Source organism: Gymnodraco acuticeps, unplaced genomic scaffold (genome assembly GCF_902827175.1).
Source record: "Gymnodraco acuticeps unplaced genomic scaffold, fGymAcu1.1, whole genome shotgun sequence".
Classification (NCBI taxonomy): domain Eukaryota; kingdom Metazoa; phylum Chordata; class Actinopteri; order Perciformes; family Bathydraconidae; genus Gymnodraco; species Gymnodraco acuticeps.
This window is the reverse complement of record NW_022990042.1, coordinates 4903362-4925485: the sequence shown is the minus strand read 5'-3', so window position 1 is coordinate 4925485 and position 22124 is coordinate 4903362. Positions and strand designations below refer to the sequence as shown.

Sequence of the window (22124 nt, the reverse complement as noted above, 5' to 3'; positions counted from 1 at the left end):
GTGTTTAGATGAAAGCCCAGTGGCGATCTGTCCATCTGTTACACTGATTACAGTAAAGCCATCGAAAATAATATGATATACAGTACAGTACAAGTACATGGGTCTCTGTGTTTCATTCAAGCTCGGCTCTCTGTGTGTGGCACGAGCGCATTTTGTCAGTGCGCGAGCGGTAACGTGGAATATTGTTGTTAGCATCTGGTTAGCTAGCTATGCTAACGGATATAAAGAGCTGTTTCTACACCAAGGTGGAGGAGAGTCCTCTCCTGTCAGACTGAGAGGATCTTATAACGTCAGCTCAGTGAGGTAAGGACTCTCTCAGTGTTTAGATAGTTCACTTTAGTGTAGGTTATCTCAGTGGGTCTCAAACGGTTTGGTCACCATTTATGTAAACAAGTATTTGCGAGGAATAGGCTACCTTTATATGATCATTATAGTTATTAAAGAATAAGAGAATAAATGAAAAACGGGTATGAAATACTATAGGACAATAACACAAGAATACCATTTAAAAGGGGAGTGATTAGTAAAATATCCATAAAGAAAAAGTAAATCTGTTTACAGTTGTGTTTCATATGGATGTTGAGAGATGTAGACTATCCATAGATCTCTTCATTTTGCTCTCAAAGTGCACCAGATTGATGCTTTTAACTTCAATATTTTAAAAATAATCTTCCCGGGGGAGCTTGCCCCCAGACCCTCCTAGAGGAGGTTAGGTCCACCCCCCACCTAAAACATGTTCACATGGATAGGATACTAAATACATTTGCACACTTTTCATATGGTGGCCTATGTCCATATGTTTCTGTTTTGGTGATCGTGCCACAGCCGTGCATGTATGCACAAGTCATAGGTGCGCTATACAATAGCACTACACCCTGCAATGTGTGTGAAAGACAATAGACTTTACAGAATGTTTTTTTAAATTGAAGTTGCGTTGGTGTTTGTGTGTTGGTTGTTGACGGCAGTGTGTGCCCCCCCTTGGTAAATGATTGCCCCCCCCATTTGATTTGTTCTAGAGCCGACCCTGGTCCCGGCCCTAATATATATATCATAAAATACATTAGTTTGAAGTGACAGTGAACAATGTCATTTAAATGATTTATTAGGAATACATTTGAAGGTACTGGATGGTGTTGGTCTTTGGACGGAGATGAGGGGCCACTCATGCTGATGTCACCACATTTACCCCCACCCTCCCCCTCCTCTTCATGGAAAGATACAACAGCTCTTCTCCACGGGAGGATTTCTGTCATCTGTTAAGACTTAACTAACAAACTCCCTGACAGAAATGTAGCCTCAGGTTGCTGTTTGTCGTCATCATCAATATCAGACAGAAAGCACCAAGGTTAACACTTGTGATCTCGTTTCCAGTCATTCGTCATCACGATTACGTCAGAGTGAGTCAGTCCCAGCAGCCGAGTCATCTCTGGCTCATGAGGGCCTGGTACTCCCTCTGGTGGGCAAACAGTCGCAGGAACACTTTGTTCTTTCTCTCATAGAAGCTAAAAAAATAGAAAGAAATGACGTGATGTATTTATAATGAATTACATTACTTGAACAAAATACATTTGAAGAATAGCCTCCTATATGCACTTTATCTTATAGGACAATTATATCAGATCAGATAATAGAGTGAACACTATGTTGGCACACATACAAAGGCTGGCTGTTAAATAATACCAAAATCAACACACAGTACAAAATGTTTATCAGGGACCGGTGTGACTGTGCCGGTTCAATATTACAGACGTTTTGGTCACAATCTTTTTATATATACGGTTGACTTTGCATATTTAATAGCAAAGCAAATTGTCTTTCCTGTAGAAATAAAGAAAAGCATATATAAAAAAGCTTTAGAACATCCCAAATGTGTACGTTAAAGGGGCCCTATTATGCTAATTCAGGTTCATATCAGTATGTAGTGTCTCTCCTGGGACATGTCTCCATGCTTTAACGTTCAGAAAGCTCTTTACTTTTTCTCATCCTGCCTGTGCTGCAGCACCTCTTTTCACCCTCTGTCTGAAACCAGAGCCCAGTCTGCTCTGATTGGTTAGCTGGCCGGCTCTGTTGTGATTGGTCGACCGCTTAGAGATGTCCCGCCCCTCATGTTCAATGTGATGGAGCGCTAGCCAATAGAAGTGCGAGTGCTCAATAGTGATGTCACTGTGTTACGGAAGTAAACAAATGACTACAATGTAGGCGTTTCAGGCAGGCATTAGGCACAAGACCGTTCTAAAAGATGTCCCGTTTTACTATGACATTTTGTATTAATCATATAATTTCAAGATTTTTTCGGAATTTGGGTTTAGCACTCGCTGTTACACCAATTGTTGAAGCGCAACCTTCTTTACCAAAACATATAATATGTATCCATTTCTAAAAAGCAAACATTTATAAGAGATGAAATGAAAAGCAGAGGAAAAAGGTAGGAATTAATCACAGAAAAGCTAATAAAAGTTGTTGAGGAGGCCAATATTTGTGTTTTATAAAAAAAATTTTTTTTAAATGGTTGATTATGCATTGAACATTTCCGTTAGAATCTCAGACCATTACAGCAACCATGACTTTCACCAAAATAAATCTCTTTGTCTTACCTCCGGAGCTCGCCGTCAGGCAGAACAACTTTCCCCACTTTAGCCATCCTCTCCATCGCCTCCTAAAACATGAATTGCAAAGACAAATATCGCTCAATAAATCATGAAAGGCACATTTGGGTTTGGGGCCTGGCGTGACCCAGTTTTAGTTTCGACACGAGCCAACTGCAGTGGTTTGTGTGTGGCTGAGTTTATGACTAATGCAGGGCCGGGCCTCTCTGCCTTCAAACATACAACACAGACGGTAGAGCAGGAGTGTCAAACTCAATTTCATCGCGGGCCACATTCACATAAAGGTTGCACTCAAAGGGCCGGTTGTAACTATATAAATATATAATATATATATATAAAATAATGTATTATATTACATTATTGCCTCTGAATTGGATTATTATCGGATAGGATAATAACTTGCAGGTCACCCTTGAAAAAGAGATCTTTTGATCTCAAGGGGCTTTCACCTGGTTAAATAAAGGCTACAAACAAACACACTTAGTAATTAACTACGTCTGAAAGCAGAAGTCCAGGGCAAATAATTGCAAGTCTCTTCAGTGCGCATGTCACAAAACGAGATGCATTGTGGGACATGTAGTTTATGGGCAACCTGCTTCTGTAAAGTGGCATGTAACCGTATAATAAACGTATTATATTCTTTGCAAGCTCTTGCGGGGCCACATCAAATGAAGTCGCGGGCCGGATTTGACCCCAGGGCCTTGAGTTTGAGACCCCTGCTGTAGAGTGTGCAGCTCAGAGGATCACACACAGAGTTATGGCTGGAAAAGGGCTGACAGGTGCAACAATAATAATTTTTTTATCTGGCTTAAAAGCATTCCATTGTGCTCCAAAATCTGGTACTGAAAAACCAAAGGATGATCACATGACCTAGCAAAAGATTCAATAATCACTTTTTATCTTAAACACATTTTACACTTAAAGAAATGGCAGTGTCACTTCAGAAAAAAAATCATATTTAGAAATACTTTATTTATCCGGGGGGGAGACAAAATAAATAAAAAGTGAAATAAAAGGAAAAATGTATACAAGCATTTGTAGTAGGAATATGCTATAAAAAGATGAAATACATTAAAGTAAAAATAGAATCACTTTTTTAATAAACATAAAGATTTGAAAAAGTGAAAGATGTCCAATAAAAGGTCAAATAAAATAAAAATATGTATATAAACGTAATAAATAAGATAAACAAAAATAGAATAGAATGCAATAGAAGTTCAAATAAAATGAATTATAATAAAATATTGTATTATTTCATACATTAAAGGAAAAATTTCCAATAAAAGAAAAACTTTAATAAAAATGTCTGCATCCTATAAACATGACTGAATGACTTAAAGGTGGGGTAGGTAATTCACTTCAGAAACACTTTTTGTTATATTCCATGGAATGCTCTTAACACCCGATAGCAATGAATAGTGATCAAGTCAAGTGCTTTGACAAAAAATCCATTAAAAAAAAAAAAATATATATATTTAATTTCATCTGTGGAAGCCGTAGTACTGTAAAAAGGCGCTAAAATGATTGGATGGCCTACCTGCCTGTCAACCTTCCATCTGTGCACAAACTTATCTCGTGCCCTCATTGGTCATGTGCGCGTTCGTGTGTGTTGGAGGAGGGGCTCTGTAAGGAAGTCTGAAGGAAGGGGTAAATCTTTTCCGGTTGTGTACTTTCAAATTCTAGCGCACTCGAGCTGGTTTCTCCATTCTTACCTACCCTACCTTTAAGTCATTCCTTGACTTAAATCATCCTAACAGTTTCCCTTTGTCACGAAAGACATTAGACCCAGAGTGAAAACACGTAGAATTCACTCTGGGTGTTAAGATTGAGACCCTGTGTGAGTCTAATGGAATCCATCAGGAGTATGAAAAAGTACATAAATAGAAATAAAATGTATAGTAATTATAATACAGATAATAAATTATATTTATGTTCTGAATAAACTGCTCCAAATCCCTGTGAATGCATGCTTACACATGGTGTTAAATACAAACACATGACTGATATAAATGAATACCGCTGTCCCTCCCGCAGCCTATTTCTACCGGTTTGTCTCGTGTGTGCATTAGCATTGTTCTTATATTGTATTGTTATTCTTCTTGTTGTGTATATCCTGGCAATAGATAGTAAAAACACTTGTGTGGCTGAATCACTTTATACTCAGCTTTTTGGTGTTACCCAGCAGATGGAGGCATTGAGTGAGCAATAGTGAGATCTGTGCTTTGTGAATTTTGAGGTCAACTTTATTAGGGCTATAAAATATGAACGTTGGATTCCACACTACTAAATACATTTCAAAATAAACACCTTTTTTTAACAGGGGAACGCCACTTATTTTACCCTTGTTTAGTTTACTCTTCATTAGGAGAACTACAGACTGTGGAAACAACCGGATAACGTCTGCTGTGGCTCTGGAGACAAAGCTGTTGTTATTTCCAGTTTGGCATGACATTCAACTGTTAGCCTGGTCTTCATTACAAACTGGAGGTGTTAGTATGCAAGAAACAGCCATTTAGATGGCAAGGAGTCAAATGAAAAGTTTTTCCAGTTTCCAGTTTGGAAATGTAGGACTGTAGGATCTGTTTTTTCCCACTTGCATGAAACAGCAAATGCAAATTCCCATTGCGACTATTCATGATGTCGAATTGTATTTCCATTGGATCCCTACTACACACATTGGATTTAAGTGAAAGAGAAACCAAAGATACATTTTTATGTGTAATTGACTAATGGATAATTGTTTGCGGATCTGTGTGATTTTGTGTAAAGGTTTTTTAAAAAGAAGGTCAAATATATCTTGTAATCTAGTAAAAATATATCAGCAACTGGTCTTTTAGTTTCCCAGGCATTTATTAAAATGATGACTCATCACTAGTGGCCCCTGTTGGACTGAAGTTGCACGAAAACTCATTGAGATCACATGTATAGTATACTTTATGGATTATTAGGGTCAGGGATAACTAAAAAAGGAGAGAAGGACGATTGCATTTTCAGAATAAAGTTGAAATACTGACTATTATCTTGACATTTCAAGATTCACATTTTAACTACTAGCGCATTTACTGAAATTATTTTGACTTCATTCTAAAAGACATATACAAAATGAGAGTGCATCACTTGGACGGATACAGTAATGCATGATTATTTTTAAAAGTTGCATTTAGCTACCTCAGAAATTCATTCCTGATGTTATGAGTTATGTTACCCCCCCAGAGCCCCTCCCCCCTTCTTCCAAGCGACTTCGTTAACTACTTTGAAAAAAAGGTTGATGATATTCGCTCTTCTTTTTCCGACTCACCATTACTTACCACTGGGTCACCAGACCCTCCTTCCACCAACACACTAACCTCCTTTTCCCCTCTCTCTCCAAGTGAGGTTCTTACCCTCATTACCTCTGCCCGCCCTACCACCTGTCCTCTGGACCCTATCCCCTCAAACCTCCTTCAGACTATCGCTCCTGATATTCTACCGTTTCTCACCCATTTCATCAACACTTCTCTAACTTCTGGTCACTTTCCAAACAGTCTCAAGGAGGCAAGAGTAAACCCTCTCCTAAAGAAACCCACTCTCAACCCGTCTGATGTTATAAACTACAGGCCTGTCTCTCTCCTCCCGTTCCTGTCTAAATCACTTGAACGCACTGTCTTTAAACAACTCTCCTGTTATCTCAATCAGAACAACCTTCTTGATCCGCACCAGTCTGGTTTCAAGGCAGGTCACTCCACAGAAACTGCTCTCCTCGGCAGTAGCGTGGCGTGGGGAAAAAATTAGGGGAAGCCAATAATACGTCCTTTCTTTTGGGTCGGGGTGTGGTGGTCAATGTAATAACGTAACCAGATGAGTGATTACAGCACCCGGTATCATTTTACACACATTTGTATCAGATGCAGGATTTACACACGCCTGTTATACCGACAGGTCCGCACGCAATCCCTCCATTTTTTTTCACCAAGGGAAGCTAGATTCGGCTGGCCTCCTCTCGCAACAGTGAGTGCAATCTACTGTTTCACCATAACATCTAGAGGGGCGCTGTTTGTTTCACTCTTTGTAAAATACTCAATGAGAATGGGGGAGAGACGGGCCGGCAGCAACACACAGCAAAGGAGAAGTATCGAAACAAAACAAAGTGTTTTTATTTATTTATTTAAATTATAACTAGCCTACAATCCGAAAAAACAGGGGAAGCCTGGATTCCCTTGGCCTCCGGGAGAAAACGCCACTGCTCCTCGCTGTCTCTGAGGAACTGCACACTGCTAAAGCAGCCTCACTCTCCTCTGTCATCATCCTTTTGGACCTGTCTGCTGCATTCGACACGGTGAACCATCAGATCCTCCTTCACACTCTCGAGTTTCAGGCTCTGCACTTTCCCTCCTCACCTCCTACCTCAAAGACCGCACCTACAGGGTTACTTGGAGAGGGTCCGAGTCTGACCCTTGTCAATTAACTACAGGGGTCCCTCAGGGCTCTGTCCTTGGTCCCCTCCTCTTCTCTCTGTACACAAACTCGCTCAGATCAGTCATTAGCCCGCATGGTTTTTCATACCACTGCTACGCTGACGACACCCAATTAATTCTGTCCTTTCCCCGCTCAGAGACCCAGGTCGTCGCACGCATCTCTGCTTGTCTAGCAGACATCTCTCAGTGGATGTCTGATCATCACCTCAAGCTCAACCTTGAAAAGACTGAACTGCTTTTTCTTCCGGGAAAAGATTGTCCCACTCTTGACCTAACAATCAACATCGGCACCTCTGTTGTTTCCCCGACTCAGACTGCAAGGAATCTGGGTGTGACCCTAGATAACAACCTGTCCTTCACTGCAAACATCGCTGCTACAACCCGTTGCTGCAGATACACGCTTTACAACATCAGGAGGATACGTCCCCAGCTGACTCAGAAAGCGACTCAGGTTCTGGTCCAGGCTCTCGTCATCTCACGCCTAGACTACTATAAACTCCCTCCTGGCTGGTCTACCTGCATGTGCCATCCGACCTCTGCAGCTCATCCAGAATGCAGCGGCTCGTCTGGTCTTCAACCTTCCTAAATGTTCCCACACTACGTCGCTCCTCCGCTCCCTTCACTGGCTTCCGGTAGCTGCTAGAATCCACTTCAAGACACTGGTACTTGCTTACCATGCTGCGAATGGATCTGGCCCTTCCTACATCCAGAACATGGTTAAACTGTACACCCCAGCACGTGCACTCCGCTCTGCATCAGCCAAACGGCTCGCTGCGCCCTCGCTGCGAGGGGGACCCAAGTTCCCATCAGCAAAAACACGTCGGTTTGCTATCCTGGCTCCAAGATGGTGGAATGAGCTCCCCATTGACATCAGGACAGCAAATAGCTTACACACCTTCCGGCGCAGACTGAAAACTCATCTCTTTCGACTTCACTTCGAGCAATACAATTACTAACAAAGCACTTATATACTAATAAAGGACTGGCTTATCTAAAGCCAGTTGAGTAGCACTTGAAATATTTTTGGCTCTATGAAACCTGATGTACTTATATGATTCTGTTTTCTTCAAGGTTGTATCTTCTTGGTCGAATGCACTTATTGTAGTCGCGTTGGATAAGAGCGTCAGCTAAATGAAATGTAATGTAATGTAATAATGTTATGAGCCTCAACATTACTTTGAGAAAACACACTAGCTCTTATAATCTTTCATATAAGGATAGTTATCAAATTTAACCCAAAAAAAGTCTCCAACCTTTTTTTTTGCCTAAGCAAGCCATTACACTTGTAATGCTTTTAGTTAACAAGCTGTGTGTGCCACTCCACCTGTATGCTGCTGTAGTCCTGTGAAGCACATGCACCCAGGACCGCTGCTCCTATTAACACCGCCTCTTTCTGGTCAGGCAGCACCACAGGCAGTCCTGAAAAACACAAAATCGAAAAAAATGGCATTAGCTTAAGGCCTAGGGACCTTTACTGTTCAAACGTTTGTAATTCAATATGTTCACTTTAAAAGAAATAATAGAGATCGAAAAAGTGTTTGTGTTATTATTATTATTTCCATATTTTAGATGAAATGTATTTGTTGCTATATTGTGATCCACAATATAAAACCTGTCATTGTTACTAGAGTCATTTACCTGTAGCGTTAGCGTGAATCTGGACATACAGAGCATTTTTGCTCAACCCGCCACACAGGAAGAGGGTCCTGATGTCATGTCCTGCTTCCTTCATGGCCTCCAGAATATGAAGCGTACCAAGCTGAAATCAGATTCAAAGATAATCCAGTTACAATTTAAACCTTCTTTTGCCCTTTTAGATACTAAGATATCTGACTGAAGTGATTCCAAATAAAAACACTCACAGCCAAGGCTTGTATAGTGGCCAGATATAGCAGAGCCAAGTCATCCAGGGTTTGGGAGAGCGGCAGCCCGATCACCTGAGAAACATTAGGAGTCATTCCAGCAAAAATGGCTCAGTGCTGAAGAGTAGGAGTCAGCAGAGAAAAGGGATGGTGAAAGCAGAGCTGTCATTCAGGCTCTGGTATCTGAAATCAGCAGTGATTCAGTACAATACGCAGCAGCTCCCTTCCAGGAAATACAAAACTGGCCTGGAAACAATCATTAGATAACTGAACACATAAATAATCTCAAGTTTTTTCTTTGCATTGATTATACTTCTGTGAAATCCTGAAGTACTGTAGATCTATATTTTTGTATGAGATGAGTATTGATTGTGGTGCTTTACTAAGTGAGCTGATGTAATTAGCTGCTAGCTTACTGTATTGTGATTATATTACATTATATATTTAGGTTTTTAAAAGAAGAGTATAAAAGTATATTTTGGGGTTTAGTTCTATCATTTGCGTGATACCTCTCTCATGTCTGTTTTCTTACGTATGGAACTGGAGCTGGGAGCTAGTTAGCTTAGCTTAAAGAGTAGAGGCAGAGGAAACAGCTAGTCGTGTGCTGTCCAAAGTTCCAACATTATTCTAAAGGCTTAATTATGATCAAGTTATCTCATCAGTTAAATCCATTAATAGTCTACATTTGTATTTTATGAGATGAGAACTGACCATGAGCCTTACTGCAGTGTTTTTGCGAAGTTAGCCTGTTCCCTCACCATGCCCTTCAGGTTGGGGTCAGCCAGGGGCGACCTGTTGCCGTGGAAGTCTGGCCACACATGAAGGCTGGAGCCCAGCAGGTCCACAGCAGATCCAGAGTCAGCCATGGAACTCAGGTGGCTGTTCAGGTAGGTGTACAGGTTCTCTCCATTTAAGGGAAATCTGGGGAAATGAACAAGTAACAAGTAAGTGAATGCAGAGAATAGGCACAGTAGTCAAATCACAGGTGTTTTGCCTGAAATTATTTACAACTTTTATTTAAATCTAAGTAAATGTTTAGAAAATATAACCGTTAAATACTTTTGCAGCTTTCACAGAATGTTAATTTTTACTTTTTCAATATATTTAACTTTCAGATAAAGAACAATAAAACAAAGTTAGCAGAAACATTGTTTTTGGTCCTCAGATATTAAGGGAAAATAACAAATACATAATAAATGCAAAAATAATTCCAAGTCTCAAGGTATGAATTTAACAAAGTCGTGAACAGATGCTGAAATAATAACACAATACCAGAAAGAAAGAAAAGAGAAATGTCATTCATCTACAAGTGGGTCTTTAGGTCTTTAGCCCACAACCTCACTAAGCTTATTATCTTCCCAAAGCTTACAGAACATTATCATACGTCAGCAGGACAGGGATGACAGCTGTGTTTGAATGTTTTTGGCATCAGCTGACCTGTGCCGTGCCTCTTCCTGGAGCTGCGTGTAGGCGGCGTGGCCCTTCACCATGTGCTCCATCTGAGGGAGGAGAGAGCAGACTCACAGAGAGGATTACAGATGATGCGGCTGATGACACACAGGCTTGTGTTGCTGCAACTGCTGATTCAATTCATTGTTAAATCTATACAATATTTGCTGTTTCCTATGTAAAGTAACTAGAGCTTCAAGTGATATTATAAAATAAACAGACTGATTTGATCCCTTGTGCCTCACTTTAAGTTAGTCTGATGTCCTAGAGGTCAAAACATGCAAAATATATCAAATATTAATATTTTATTCTTCTTAAATCTTTTAACCAATTTCAATCCTGATAACAACACAATATTAGCTATTTTTTAGAATGTTAACCCTTCAAATGCCCGTCTGCTTACATAATGTTACTGTTGTTTTTAATTAAAACAATTGTTTTGTTGCCGAAATACAAAATGTGAGGGTGATATTTTTTTCACAGTCTCGGATATGTTGAGGGTAGGCGATATCATTGACTTTGGAAATCAGGAAATCATGAAAATAACATGTGGGAATCTAGAATAAAAGTTCAATATAAGAGAATGCATGATTTGATGCTTTAATGGCATTGGGTTGTCTCTATTTTTGCTTCACTTTGTATTATATAATTACTAAAAAAGGGCTTGAGGTTAATTCTTCAGAACTTCAAAAACAACCCATATGCTTTAATTCAAAAAGCACAAGTGAGGCTTTAGGTTTCATGCAGAGGGCTGAATCACGTCTGTGTGTCTTTTGTGTACATTCAAACAGGGATTGCACACATTTTGTGTCTACTTGATACCGTTTCTTGTTAGTATAATCCTGCATAAAGCTCAACAGTGCACTGACCAGCCTTCCTGTGGCGCTCTGTCCCCCCTCGTTGAGCCACATGCCCGGCACCATGGCAGACAGACAGGGCCCCCACACCCCCGGCACAAAGAGAGGCTGCTCGCTGATCTGATGCACGTAAATAAGAAATTCACATGAGCAATCTACAAGGAGATAAGCACAGCTAAAGTAAAAGGCTGCAAAAAAACTACAATTTCAACTTTAACAAACAAACGATTAACCATTTACACAACAAAACTAAAATAATATACAATATTTATTACTAAGTCATATATAAATTGAGAGTTCATGTATTAAACATTTACAAGCTGAAAACACTAACTAAATACACTGAAACTAATCCAACCCTAACTACTAAATGGTCTCAACACATTCATTTCATCAGTCTAAACATTTACAATAGGTACGATTTAATAAATACAGAAGCATTTTAAGGCAAAATAATTGTACAAATAAAACACATGTCCATTATGTCTTATGATTCTACTTCAAATGTTTAACCATTTGCTATGTATTGCATTGAAATGAATCTCTCCTCCAATATACAGCTATAGTATAATTGAATTTCAATAACAATAAAAGAAAAACTGAATAAATATGGTATAAATACAAATACTGGCCCTGTCATTATCATCATGTGAGAGGGGGTTATTCAGTTTGCTTTGAATAAATTGCATACTTGCATATTAGTATAGAAGGTACTGTATGTTTTAAATGAGTTCACACCATTTCTATAAAACACTTATTTAGGATCATTCTCCAGCAGGTGAAAAGTAAAGCACTAACCGCCATGTGACAGGTTGATGTCCCGCAGATCATCGCCATGCGTGATGTGATTGGCTGGTGCTCACAGGGCAAGTTAAAGCCTTTAACATCTGCACCGATCACACCTGGAAATCACACATGTATTTTGCAGGGGTAAAACACACATGTTTTTTGTTTGTTTGTCCTCAGCACTCCTGTTCATGGACAAATTATTTGCAGATAAAAAAGCTTTTGATGCGCTTCTTTAACCTTCACATGGCATGCGGCACTGACACTAACTGCTGAAATAATGTTTATCAAGCTGGTTTCAGTTAAGGGTGGAGGGTTCATCTACCCACGAGGGCAGGGGGGGGCCTGCATCACTGTGACAGGCCCGACCACTGAAAGTGCTTCAGAGTGTTTCAGCCTCTGACTGAAAGGACAATGTGTGATGGGCAGAGGTCGCTGCCAGGGGTCAGAGGTCAGGGTTCATGAGCAGTTTATCTGCCAAAACAAAACCAGATGGTGCGGTGTTCTGAACGGCAGCCCTGAAGCTAACAACGTGCTAACAGATGCAGTACACAGCAGCGTTGGTGAGGAACAGACACAGGCTAAATGACTGGATATTACAAATGGAGGTACGTTATACAAAAAGGTTTGAGAAATGCTGATTTTGAATGATCCCTTTGTTTTTAGACTTTGGGTCAGAATTGTTTTCTTTTTGCACAAGAAACTGATGACTATTGCATGTGCTATGGAAATGAGCTTGTCCATCCCCCCAACTATGTCTACATTTATGCCCACAAAATATCCGCTTAAATGTTTAACTTAAAGCTGTGTGACACCTGGAAAGAACCGTCGACTATTTTACGTATAATTAAAGAGAAGAGTGGTTCAAAAACAGGGTTCAGATGTAATACCAAGGCCTCCAGCATGAGCATCAATGAGAGAAGCCCCCACTGCGGTTCCTGTCTCCAGACCCAAATCTGATGCTGCCTCCTGGGAGAGGCCGTCCCCCAGAGGGCTCCCTGGAGAACACGTCACGTTGCCTGGAGGACAGAAAACAGCTTCAATAATCAAATAAGGTCTCCTGTGTGGGTGTTTTTCTTAAAATGGTAGAATATACAATCAGTAGGAAGCTTTTTAGTCAACGTCTTTTACCTATTTTGGAAAAGTTGTTCTCCAGGAGATCCTCCAGTCCAATGCTCGTCCAGAAACCAGCGTCCCATCCTTCAGAAGGGCAATAAGTCCACTTACACACAAGAGTACACAAAGACCTGCGAAACGTTCATGAATAGTTATTAGTTGGACATTTATTATTTTTTGTTAATGTACAAAACATACAATTAATAGGCGCTACTTAAGCCATTAGACTGTGGTCAGACAGCAGCGATAAGACCTTGCTGATTATTATGAAACACTCAAAACAGACTTGAAACTAACTACATAAAAATCTATAAAAATGTCTTTCTACTGATTCCAATCTCTGGTTTGAGATGAAGAAATGTTTAAAAAAAAAGAAGCTGTTATCACCTAACCATGCCTTCTGGGAAATGTATGACTTTGTCCATGACACACCAGAAAATAAACCGAAAACCCATGCTCATCAACTGTCAATTGGAAATGACTAAACCATTATTTTGGAGGAAAAAGGGTTTATCATGTCCGTTAACGCACTCATTGAATCACAACATGAGGTCACCTTAACGACCTCTGGTCAAAGCCACAGAGAAGGTGCATAGAATGTGTTTGGGTTGTCACTTTGTCACTATTGGTTATTGTGGGTGTCTTGTGATTAAAATCACCTGCACCTGTCACTCAGTCGTTTGTTTTTGTTACAGAGAGGGGCAAAAGTTGGGAGCCTTTATTTCTGGTGACTGCAAACACATTGCCAACACAATTTAAGTTTCGGTAACCTCGTCTCAGTCAACAGTTTTTTTCAATGTGTGTTTCGTTAGATGCCTGAAATAAGATCTGTAGTTACAAGCTTAAGAGATTTTCACATTTTGTCGTCAGTTGTTACCCCATTGGTGATTGTCTGAACTTTCTATGGGTTGTTTAAACAGCGGTTGCTAATAAGTGACTAAATGAGACTACCAAACCTCATCAGTCAAACCTTAGCTGAGATGAAGTCATGTGATCGTGATGTGGTTTTATCTGCTTAGCTTCACTATTATAATACTGTAGTGAAGTCTTTGAATTCCACTCTGAATTGCATGTTTTAAACACATATTACACATAGACACAATGAACAGAACAGGCTTTAACGATCAGATAGTATTAATGACTATCATCCAATAAAGAAGCTCACCGTGTCAAAGAGCCAGTCGCTTTCCAGGACAGGAAGTCTGGAAGGTCCAAAAAGTGAGAAGCTTGGTTCCAGCAGCGTCCTCTTAGATTCTGAAAGGAGAAATTGGTTTTCAAAAGGCCTGATCAGTAAGTAATGGCAGCGTGAGTTCAACAACCAAACAATTCAGGAAGCTTCCCAAGATCAAAAATACTAAAACAAAAGCACACACATGCTGAGCAGCTCACACAGACCGCGACAGTAAAACAGAGATCAGGGCGCCTGTGGTGACCTCGCTCACCTCTCACCTCTTTGAGCCACAGCAGCTTGGGGGGTTGCATCTCTGGCGACATGACCCCCCCCACCCTGCTGAGGACCCCGTGGCCGGCGCTGGTTATACGAGCGGCCTGCTCTGCAGCGCGATGGTCCATCCACATCACCACGTTCCTCTGTGGGTCACCTGGGAACGAGAGGAAGGGGAGATCAGTTTTAGTGAAAGCAAAACGGAAATAAGATATGCAAAATAACAGCTCATACTACAACATGGTGATGAAATCTAATCATTTAAAAAAAACGTGGTTTCAAATAGTTATGAAAGCAAGATTATTCAGATGAAACAGTTATTGTGCCATCTTCACGTTTCACAGTGTGTCTTGTGTTCTAAATCCTATGTTACAGCGTTGCATATTTGACTCATAGTAATACTGAGAGTAAAAAAAAACGGAATATATGTTGTCGTTTTCAGTACTTTGTGGCATTAGTGATCTCATTTGTATTGGTCTCACTTATTTAAAATATATGTATCTTAAGTCTTTGATGTTTATTTGTTTTCAGTGACAACATACTATAGTTAATTTAATTTATTTGAATGCATTAACTTAATATTATGATTTTAAATGTGAAAATATATTTATTTTATATATATATATATTCTGTAATATATTATTAATAATGTGTTTTAATTATTTTAAATGTTTTTTTTTACTAAATTATAATTAAATAATAATAATAATTAAAAAGAAATACAAAAAAATGCATCATGTTTCCAAAGTCAGCAAGCAATGATGTTAAATAATCCTGATTAGGATTTTTGCCATAAGCATTAAGTCCTAGTTTATACTTAATACACTGAATATTACAGATGAAATTATAATATTAAATATGTGGATATTAGTGGATGATAAGCAATTCTGTTGTGATATATTTATAATATCTAAATATAATCAATAATTTAACCTGTCTACCTGGGTCCTGACCTGGTCCATCTTCCTTAATTGAAAAAAACCAATACATGAATAACGACCAACTCAGAACTGGGGATCTGTTCTGTCGCTGACCCTGACCTCTGACCTCGCTGTGGAGGAGGGGCTTTACCTTCAGGGATCAATAAGCTATCCCATTACATTAATTAAAACAACTTGCACAAGTTAAACTCAACAACTGAAAGGTTTCACGACAAACTCTATACAAAAAAATCCATTCTAGTTCAAACAAAATACATTCATCATTTAAAAAAACACAATTAATTTCAAACTTAACAATCCAATATATAGTTCTAAGTGTAGCTGTATACAGACAATAAAGGATCACAATTCAAAAACCTCACAAGAAGTTGATCTCGTCAGGATAAATCTTTAATATCCTCACCTCAGTGTTGTCTAGCTCATGAAGTGAGAAATGGATCCAAATTAAGAAAACATTACTGATCATGTAATATACAGAACAGTAGTAGTAGTAATAGTGCTGCTATTTTTGCAGAATGCTGCTAACTTTTATTTATCCAAGGGGCGTTATAGTTTATGATCAACTTATTTAAGACTGATTTTTTTTACACAAAATAAAAAAAGTGTCCTATCATTTTATATCTTTTAAGTAAAAAAATGGTTTCTGAACACAAAGTGACTCCAGTATGCATAGTATCGTTTTTAAGAGTTTAAGATTAGGAAATGATCAGTAATGGTTATTTTGGTCAGGAAATCTCACGCCTATTATACATGATGTTAATAATAACAATAAACAACACACGTTACTATATACAGTACATGTCACATATAGCACATCACAATCACATCACAGAAACGAGGGGCAACATCCATGATCACAACATGTAACACAACATGTAACACTCACGCCATACTCAACACAGACTAGTGTGTGCAGGTGTAGTTCTCAGTGAACCATGTTTTTAAGTGAGCTGTGAAGGTGGTATGTGTATGTATGTCTTTGATTTGAGTGGGTAGAGAGTTCCAGTTTTGTATTGCTATGACCGAGAATGATGACTGACCAAAAGTACTCTTCCTGAATGGGACTGATAGGTCGCCACGTGTGGAGCTTCTAGTGGTCCGTCTGGTGTTGTTACGTTGAGTAACCAATGAGCTAAGAGGTGGAGGGGCTGTATTGTGCAGGATTTTGTAAACCAGAACGATGTTCCTATACTTTATTAAATCTTCCCAACTCAGGATGTTATGCTTGTTGAGGATGGTACAGTGATGGGAGCGGTTAGGTTTCTGGTCCAGTACTTTGAGGGTTTGTTTGTACAGGGTTGCTAGTGGCTTCAGTGTGGAGCTGTTAGTTTGCCCCCAGCTTGTGAGACAGTATGTAAGATGTGACATGATCATGGCATTCATGTATAATTTGGCAGAATTCAATGTCATTGTGTTTCTTATGTATTTCAAATTTGCTAGGCTAAACTTAACTCTTTGGGTCACTTTTTTGACTTGTGTTTTGAATGTTAAATTGGAGTCAATAATGATTCCAAGGTACTTAACCTGAGGCACAATGTTAATATGATCACCTGAGATGCTTATATTTGACACAATGTTGCATTTTCTTTTTGTGAAAAACATTCTAACTGTTTTGTTGACATTAAGCTGAAGACAGGAGCGGTGTAGCCAGCTAGTGATCAGCACTAAAGCTGAGGTCAGTTTATCAGCAGCCTTTTGCTTTGTGTTGGCATGCACATATATCACAGTGTCATCGGCATATAGCTGTGTTTCCACATCAGGACAGACAGATGGCAGGTCATTAATATATAGGGAAAAAAGAAGTGGACCAAGTATTGAACCTTGTGGTACTCCGGTGCTTAAGTCTAGAGCTGGAGAGAGTCGATTATTGACGATAACATGCTGACGCCTACCAGTAAAGTATGATTCAATCCAACTGAGTGTTAATGGAGAGCAGTTAAAAGCCGACAGTTTGGACAGAAGGACCTTATGGTTGACTGTATCAAAGGCTTTGCGTAAATCCAGAAATACTGGAGTGGAGTAGTGGAGTACAAGTACACCATTGACATCTGAATTTCAGTGGAGTAGAAGTACAAAGTAGCAAGAAAGTGAAATACTCAAGTTCAGCACAAGTATCTCCACATTTACTTGTTAAAGTACTTGAGTAAATGAACATAGTTACTTCCCACCTCTGGTGCTATGTGGGCTACAGACTAAAGGTCAGACTGTAAGAGTAAAACTAATGTTTCACTCACCATCCTGACTGACTGGCACAGGCTGGAAGCTTTGGTCCAAAACCACGAGAGAGCAGGTGGCATCAAAGCCGATCCCTCGTACCTGACTCCTTTCCACACCGTGGGTAAGTCTCTGGAACAAATATAAAAGGTATGATATTATGCTTTAACACCTAAATGCCTGTGGTGTGACTGTAGGAGGACATGTTTGAATACATTAGCTGGTAGGTTAACAAATGTTTGCAACATAATAACAATGAACTCCAACCATATTAACTTGTAACCAATTGACTACCTTTACGGTTGCCAGGGAATATTTGGACTGTTAAGCAGGAGAACTATTTTTACAGAACGTATGATTTGGAAAAAGGAATTAAGATTAAAAAGAGAAAAGATGTGTTTTAAAAAAAAACTATGCTCCCTGTACAAACACACCTCCCACCAATTTGTAAACGTAAAGCCATAAGTTGCCATTGAGGGTGACTATAATTACTCATCAAAAGAGTAAGAGCAATTCATGAATATAATAACTGAAATAATATAGCTAAAAGTTCAACTATTACCTTGAAGTAATGGGTAAACAGTTTGGAAAAATAGTTAAAGGTGAGAATTAAACTTATGAAATATGAGCTAAGAGCAATGAATAAACAGCTCAAATATTAGCAACAAATGATGAATACATATTTGCTTAAGGCATTGGATAAACTGTTAAAATATGAGTTCAAAGCAATGGATAAAGAGTTCAAAATACAAGTTAATAGTAATAAATAAATAGCTGAAATATTAGCTTAAAGGTCCCATGTCATGGCCATTTCTACTGATCATAATTCCATTGTTGAGGTCTACTAGAATAGATTTACATTGTTCAATGTTCCAAACTCACATTGGTTTCTCATACAGCATCTCTGTAAAGTATGTGTATTCACTCTCTGTCCCAAACGGCTTGTTGGAGCTCCTGCCCCCCCCCCCCCCTCCTCCCTGTGAGCCCACTGTGCTCTGATGTGTGTGTATGTGTTACAATGGCATTTGTTAGCAACCAGAAAATGACACCAGTAATGACAACCAGATGAGAATGCTGCGTGGGGTCTGGGTGCCGTGTTGGCGGGACGTTGCGGGGCTCGTTGCTCCGCCCTTTGAGACTCGAGGAGCCGACAGTGTGAGCTGTATTACTGGTGTCGTTTCCTGGTTGCTGCGTGGGGTCTGCGAGACATCGAGACACCGCGAAACTCAGCCTGAACTCAGCCTGAGCACACACACGTGAGTGTGTGGTGAACTGTGAGTGGAGATCCACGCAGCTGCGGCTGAGAAAAGATAAGGTTGAGTGTGCCGGCGAAACTCTGCGGAGTATCGTGGCTGAGAAAAGATACGGCTGAGCAGGGACGTGCACAGGTACGGGCTAATGTTGCCCGGGCAATGGCCCTTTTGCCCTTTTTGGCTGACCTGCCCCTCTGGAGAGAGCAAGAGGTTTTTTTTCTTTCTGTTGTGGCCGAATCAACATGATAAGCCCACAATTAGTATTGTAGCGTCTCGCTGCGATAAAACACACCTTGTCAGCGCTGTCATCTGCCCCCAGTCACGTGACTTTGCTTACAATCTGACAGCTGAAAGCAATGGACAGCCTTCCGGCCTCATATGGCTATGCTATGGTGATTTTACCAAATGCCTGCCTGGCTTATCCCCGGGTCAATCTGTCGCCGGAAATGTCCCCGTTTTTAAATATGCTTATATTGATTTTGAGTTTTCTCATGGCAGTTAGAGTATAGGGGACAAACCAGGGGACTTTACTTCCTCTTGACACCATTGGTTATTTACAACAACAACAAAAACGAAATATGTTATTGAGCTTCTGTCTTTCTGTATCTTTTCATCTGTAAACTCCCTCAACGGGGTCGCTCGCTCTCTTCTCTTGGGCGGTGGTGGCAAAGTCGATAGGGACTTGGCTTGTTAACTGGAAGGTCACCAGTTCAAGTCCCGGCAAGACCAAGTGCTACCGAGGTGTCCCTGAGCAAGGCACCGTTCCCTACACTGCTCCCCGGGCGCCGTTCAAAATGGCAGCCCACTGCTCCTAACACTAGGATGGGTCAAATGCAGAGAAACAATGATTAATAAAGTATATCATCATCATCTTCCTTGATCGCCCTCTCACGGGTGAACAGTTCACTGTCCCGCTTCATTGTAGGATTTCTGCCATGTCTCTACTTCAGTTTGACCATCTCTGTTATTAAGTTATGGAATACTAAATAAATAAGTAATTAGATATCTTACCGTTACTGCGCTCATAAAGAATGATAAGAATAAGAATAATGCGTATTGAACTGGTTTCATTCGTGAGTTTATTTAAGAAAATTACTTAGAAGCCCTATTTTATCAGTATGTCTGCACAGCAGTTACAATGGTCAAACTACATTAAAACTGAATTGTCCCCATTTTTTCTTTAATAGTTAGTAACATTAGATATTTTAATGAGATGAAAAGGGGAAAGGGCAAAACAAAAATGTTCCCTGGTTTTCATTAAGAAAACATGTAAAAAGCTCTTGTGTTTTTTTTCGAGTGGGGGGAGGCCCTTTTTCTAGTTTAGAGCAATAGCCCCTCCACATGTCTGTGCACGTCCCTGCGGCTGAGCGAGTGTATGTGTGTGTGTGAGGAGCTCCACGGATTGGTCCATTTGGATCGTCGTTACGTCACTTGGTTCCCGGAAGAAAAAAATGGAAAAAGAAAAATGTCCAACGAGGCGTTCTGGGGCAGCATAGACAGGTATTTTCTGTGTTAGAGTTTTACTCCCTACAGGGTGTACTTTGAGGGTTTGTGACTCTGCAGACCGTTTACATGCAGAAAAAGCTACATAACACACAAGGGGACGGGTAATAACCGGAAAAGCATGACATGGGACCTTTAAAGTAATGGATACAAACATTTAAATATTAGCTAAACGTAATGACGAAAACTAGTTACAATTGTAGGTTAAAGAACTTAATAAACAGTTTAAATATTAGCTAAATGTACTGGATAAAAAGATAAAATGTTAGCTTAAAGTTATAGATAAACATATGAATAATTAGGTAAGGGTCAAGAATAAACGGTTCAAATAGGAAGTTATTTTAGCTAACCGTTTGTCATTTAAATAGTTTCTAAATTAGCTAAAAGTAAAGCATACATTATAGAAATAAACTTAAAGTAACTTAATTGATAGAAATGGATAAATAGTTGAAGGTTCCAGCTCCCCAGTCTTAGTACCAAGGTTAATGTGAATGCAAAAATAAACAAAACCAACCTTGAAAGATAAAAAAAATATCCCTTGTATGTTGTGTTAGCCTACATCACAGTACAACTACAGAACACATTTTGGGGAGGGGGCTTCTCCGAGGTCAGCCTACCTTGACAGCAGTGCAGCATTTGTCCCAGATTTCAGTGGAGGACTGCACATAGTGGTCGGTGAGGGGCTCCCAGATGCTGATGGGCTGCTCTGCGGTGCTCTCCACCCGGCCTGCCCGGGTGACCAGAGCCGCCCTCACACTGGCAGTGCCCACATCCACCCCCACATAGTACACCTCTGCCATGAGGACAGCAGCTGCATGCAGAGAGGGGGGAGAGCAGAGGACCCCAGGGTTGATTATTAACCAGGTTACATTGTCAAAGTCAACAATAAATGGACGGTTTCGAAACAGTTAGAAGTAAGCACAGATATCAACGCATACAGAGTACATTACTGTTAAATGTGTATGTTTCTGAGAATCAGACACTGACAACTTGATCTGATATCGCTGCAGCAACAGAGATTTTCTACCAATCATTTGCACAGAATAACTTCTCAATGCACACAACAGAATATGTGAAAACAGATGTGACGTTTTTATACCACCACGAACACAACTCTGAATTTACCGGCGGATGATTAAAATGTCATTTCAGCGAAGAAGACACTCGAAAACAGCACTTTTGAGTCTCTGAAAACCGTACTTTGTGCTGGAATCTGTGGCTGCTACGGAAAGCGAAAAAGACCAAAAAGAGCAAATTCGATTTTGCGATGAGCCATATCACTGAGCCGTGTAAAGTCCGAATCACGTCATATAACCGCCCTGGTGTATGGTCGTTTTTAATAATTATAATAATAGTAATTATCATGCCGTTATAGTCTTCATGTCCTTCCCTTTATATGTTTTGTTTGTGTAGTCCAACTTTTGAGAAGACTAATCGGACGGCAACGGACATACATTTCACTCTCGAACACAAACACCAGTCTGAATCTTCTAGAGTAGACAAAGTATGCTACATTTCTGACTACTATGGGAGATAGGATGACATATCATAATGGTATAAAATAACACTGAAAATTGTTTAAAATAACACTGAAAAAACATATTTCATTTTCAAGTGTTTCATTCATTAACATTGAATA

General features: G+C 39.8%; 1 protein-coding gene across 2 annotated transcripts; it reads right to left on the bottom strand.

Annotated features, from left to right (window-relative positions):
* Window positions 1-1084: 1084 nt before the first annotated feature.
* fggy (FGGY carbohydrate kinase domain containing) lies at window positions 1085-21733 on the bottom strand. 2 transcript variants are annotated; one of them, XM_034215414.1, is made up of 16 exons: window positions 21686-21733; window positions 21103-21296; window positions 17750-17861; window positions 14580-14731; window positions 14296-14384; window positions 13146-13261; window positions 12905-13033; window positions 12027-12130; window positions 11241-11348; window positions 10360-10421; window positions 9681-9843; window positions 8923-8997; window positions 8699-8819; window positions 8385-8479; window positions 2595-2656; window positions 1085-1502 (listed from the first exon to the last, which is right to left on the bottom strand). In XM_034215414.1, the coding sequence occupies exons 2-16, from the start codon at window positions 21283-21285 to the stop codon at window positions 1421-1423; spliced, it is 1653 nt and encodes a 550-aa protein (XP_034071305.1). In that variant the 5' UTR covers window positions 21286-21296; window positions 21686-21733; the 3' UTR covers window positions 1085-1420. The 2 variants fall into 2 exon arrangements, with proteins under 2 accessions (XP_034071305.1, XP_034071304.1); XM_034215413.1 differs by having other exon boundaries at window positions 21611-21722.
* Window positions 21734-22124: the final 391 nt, after the last annotated feature.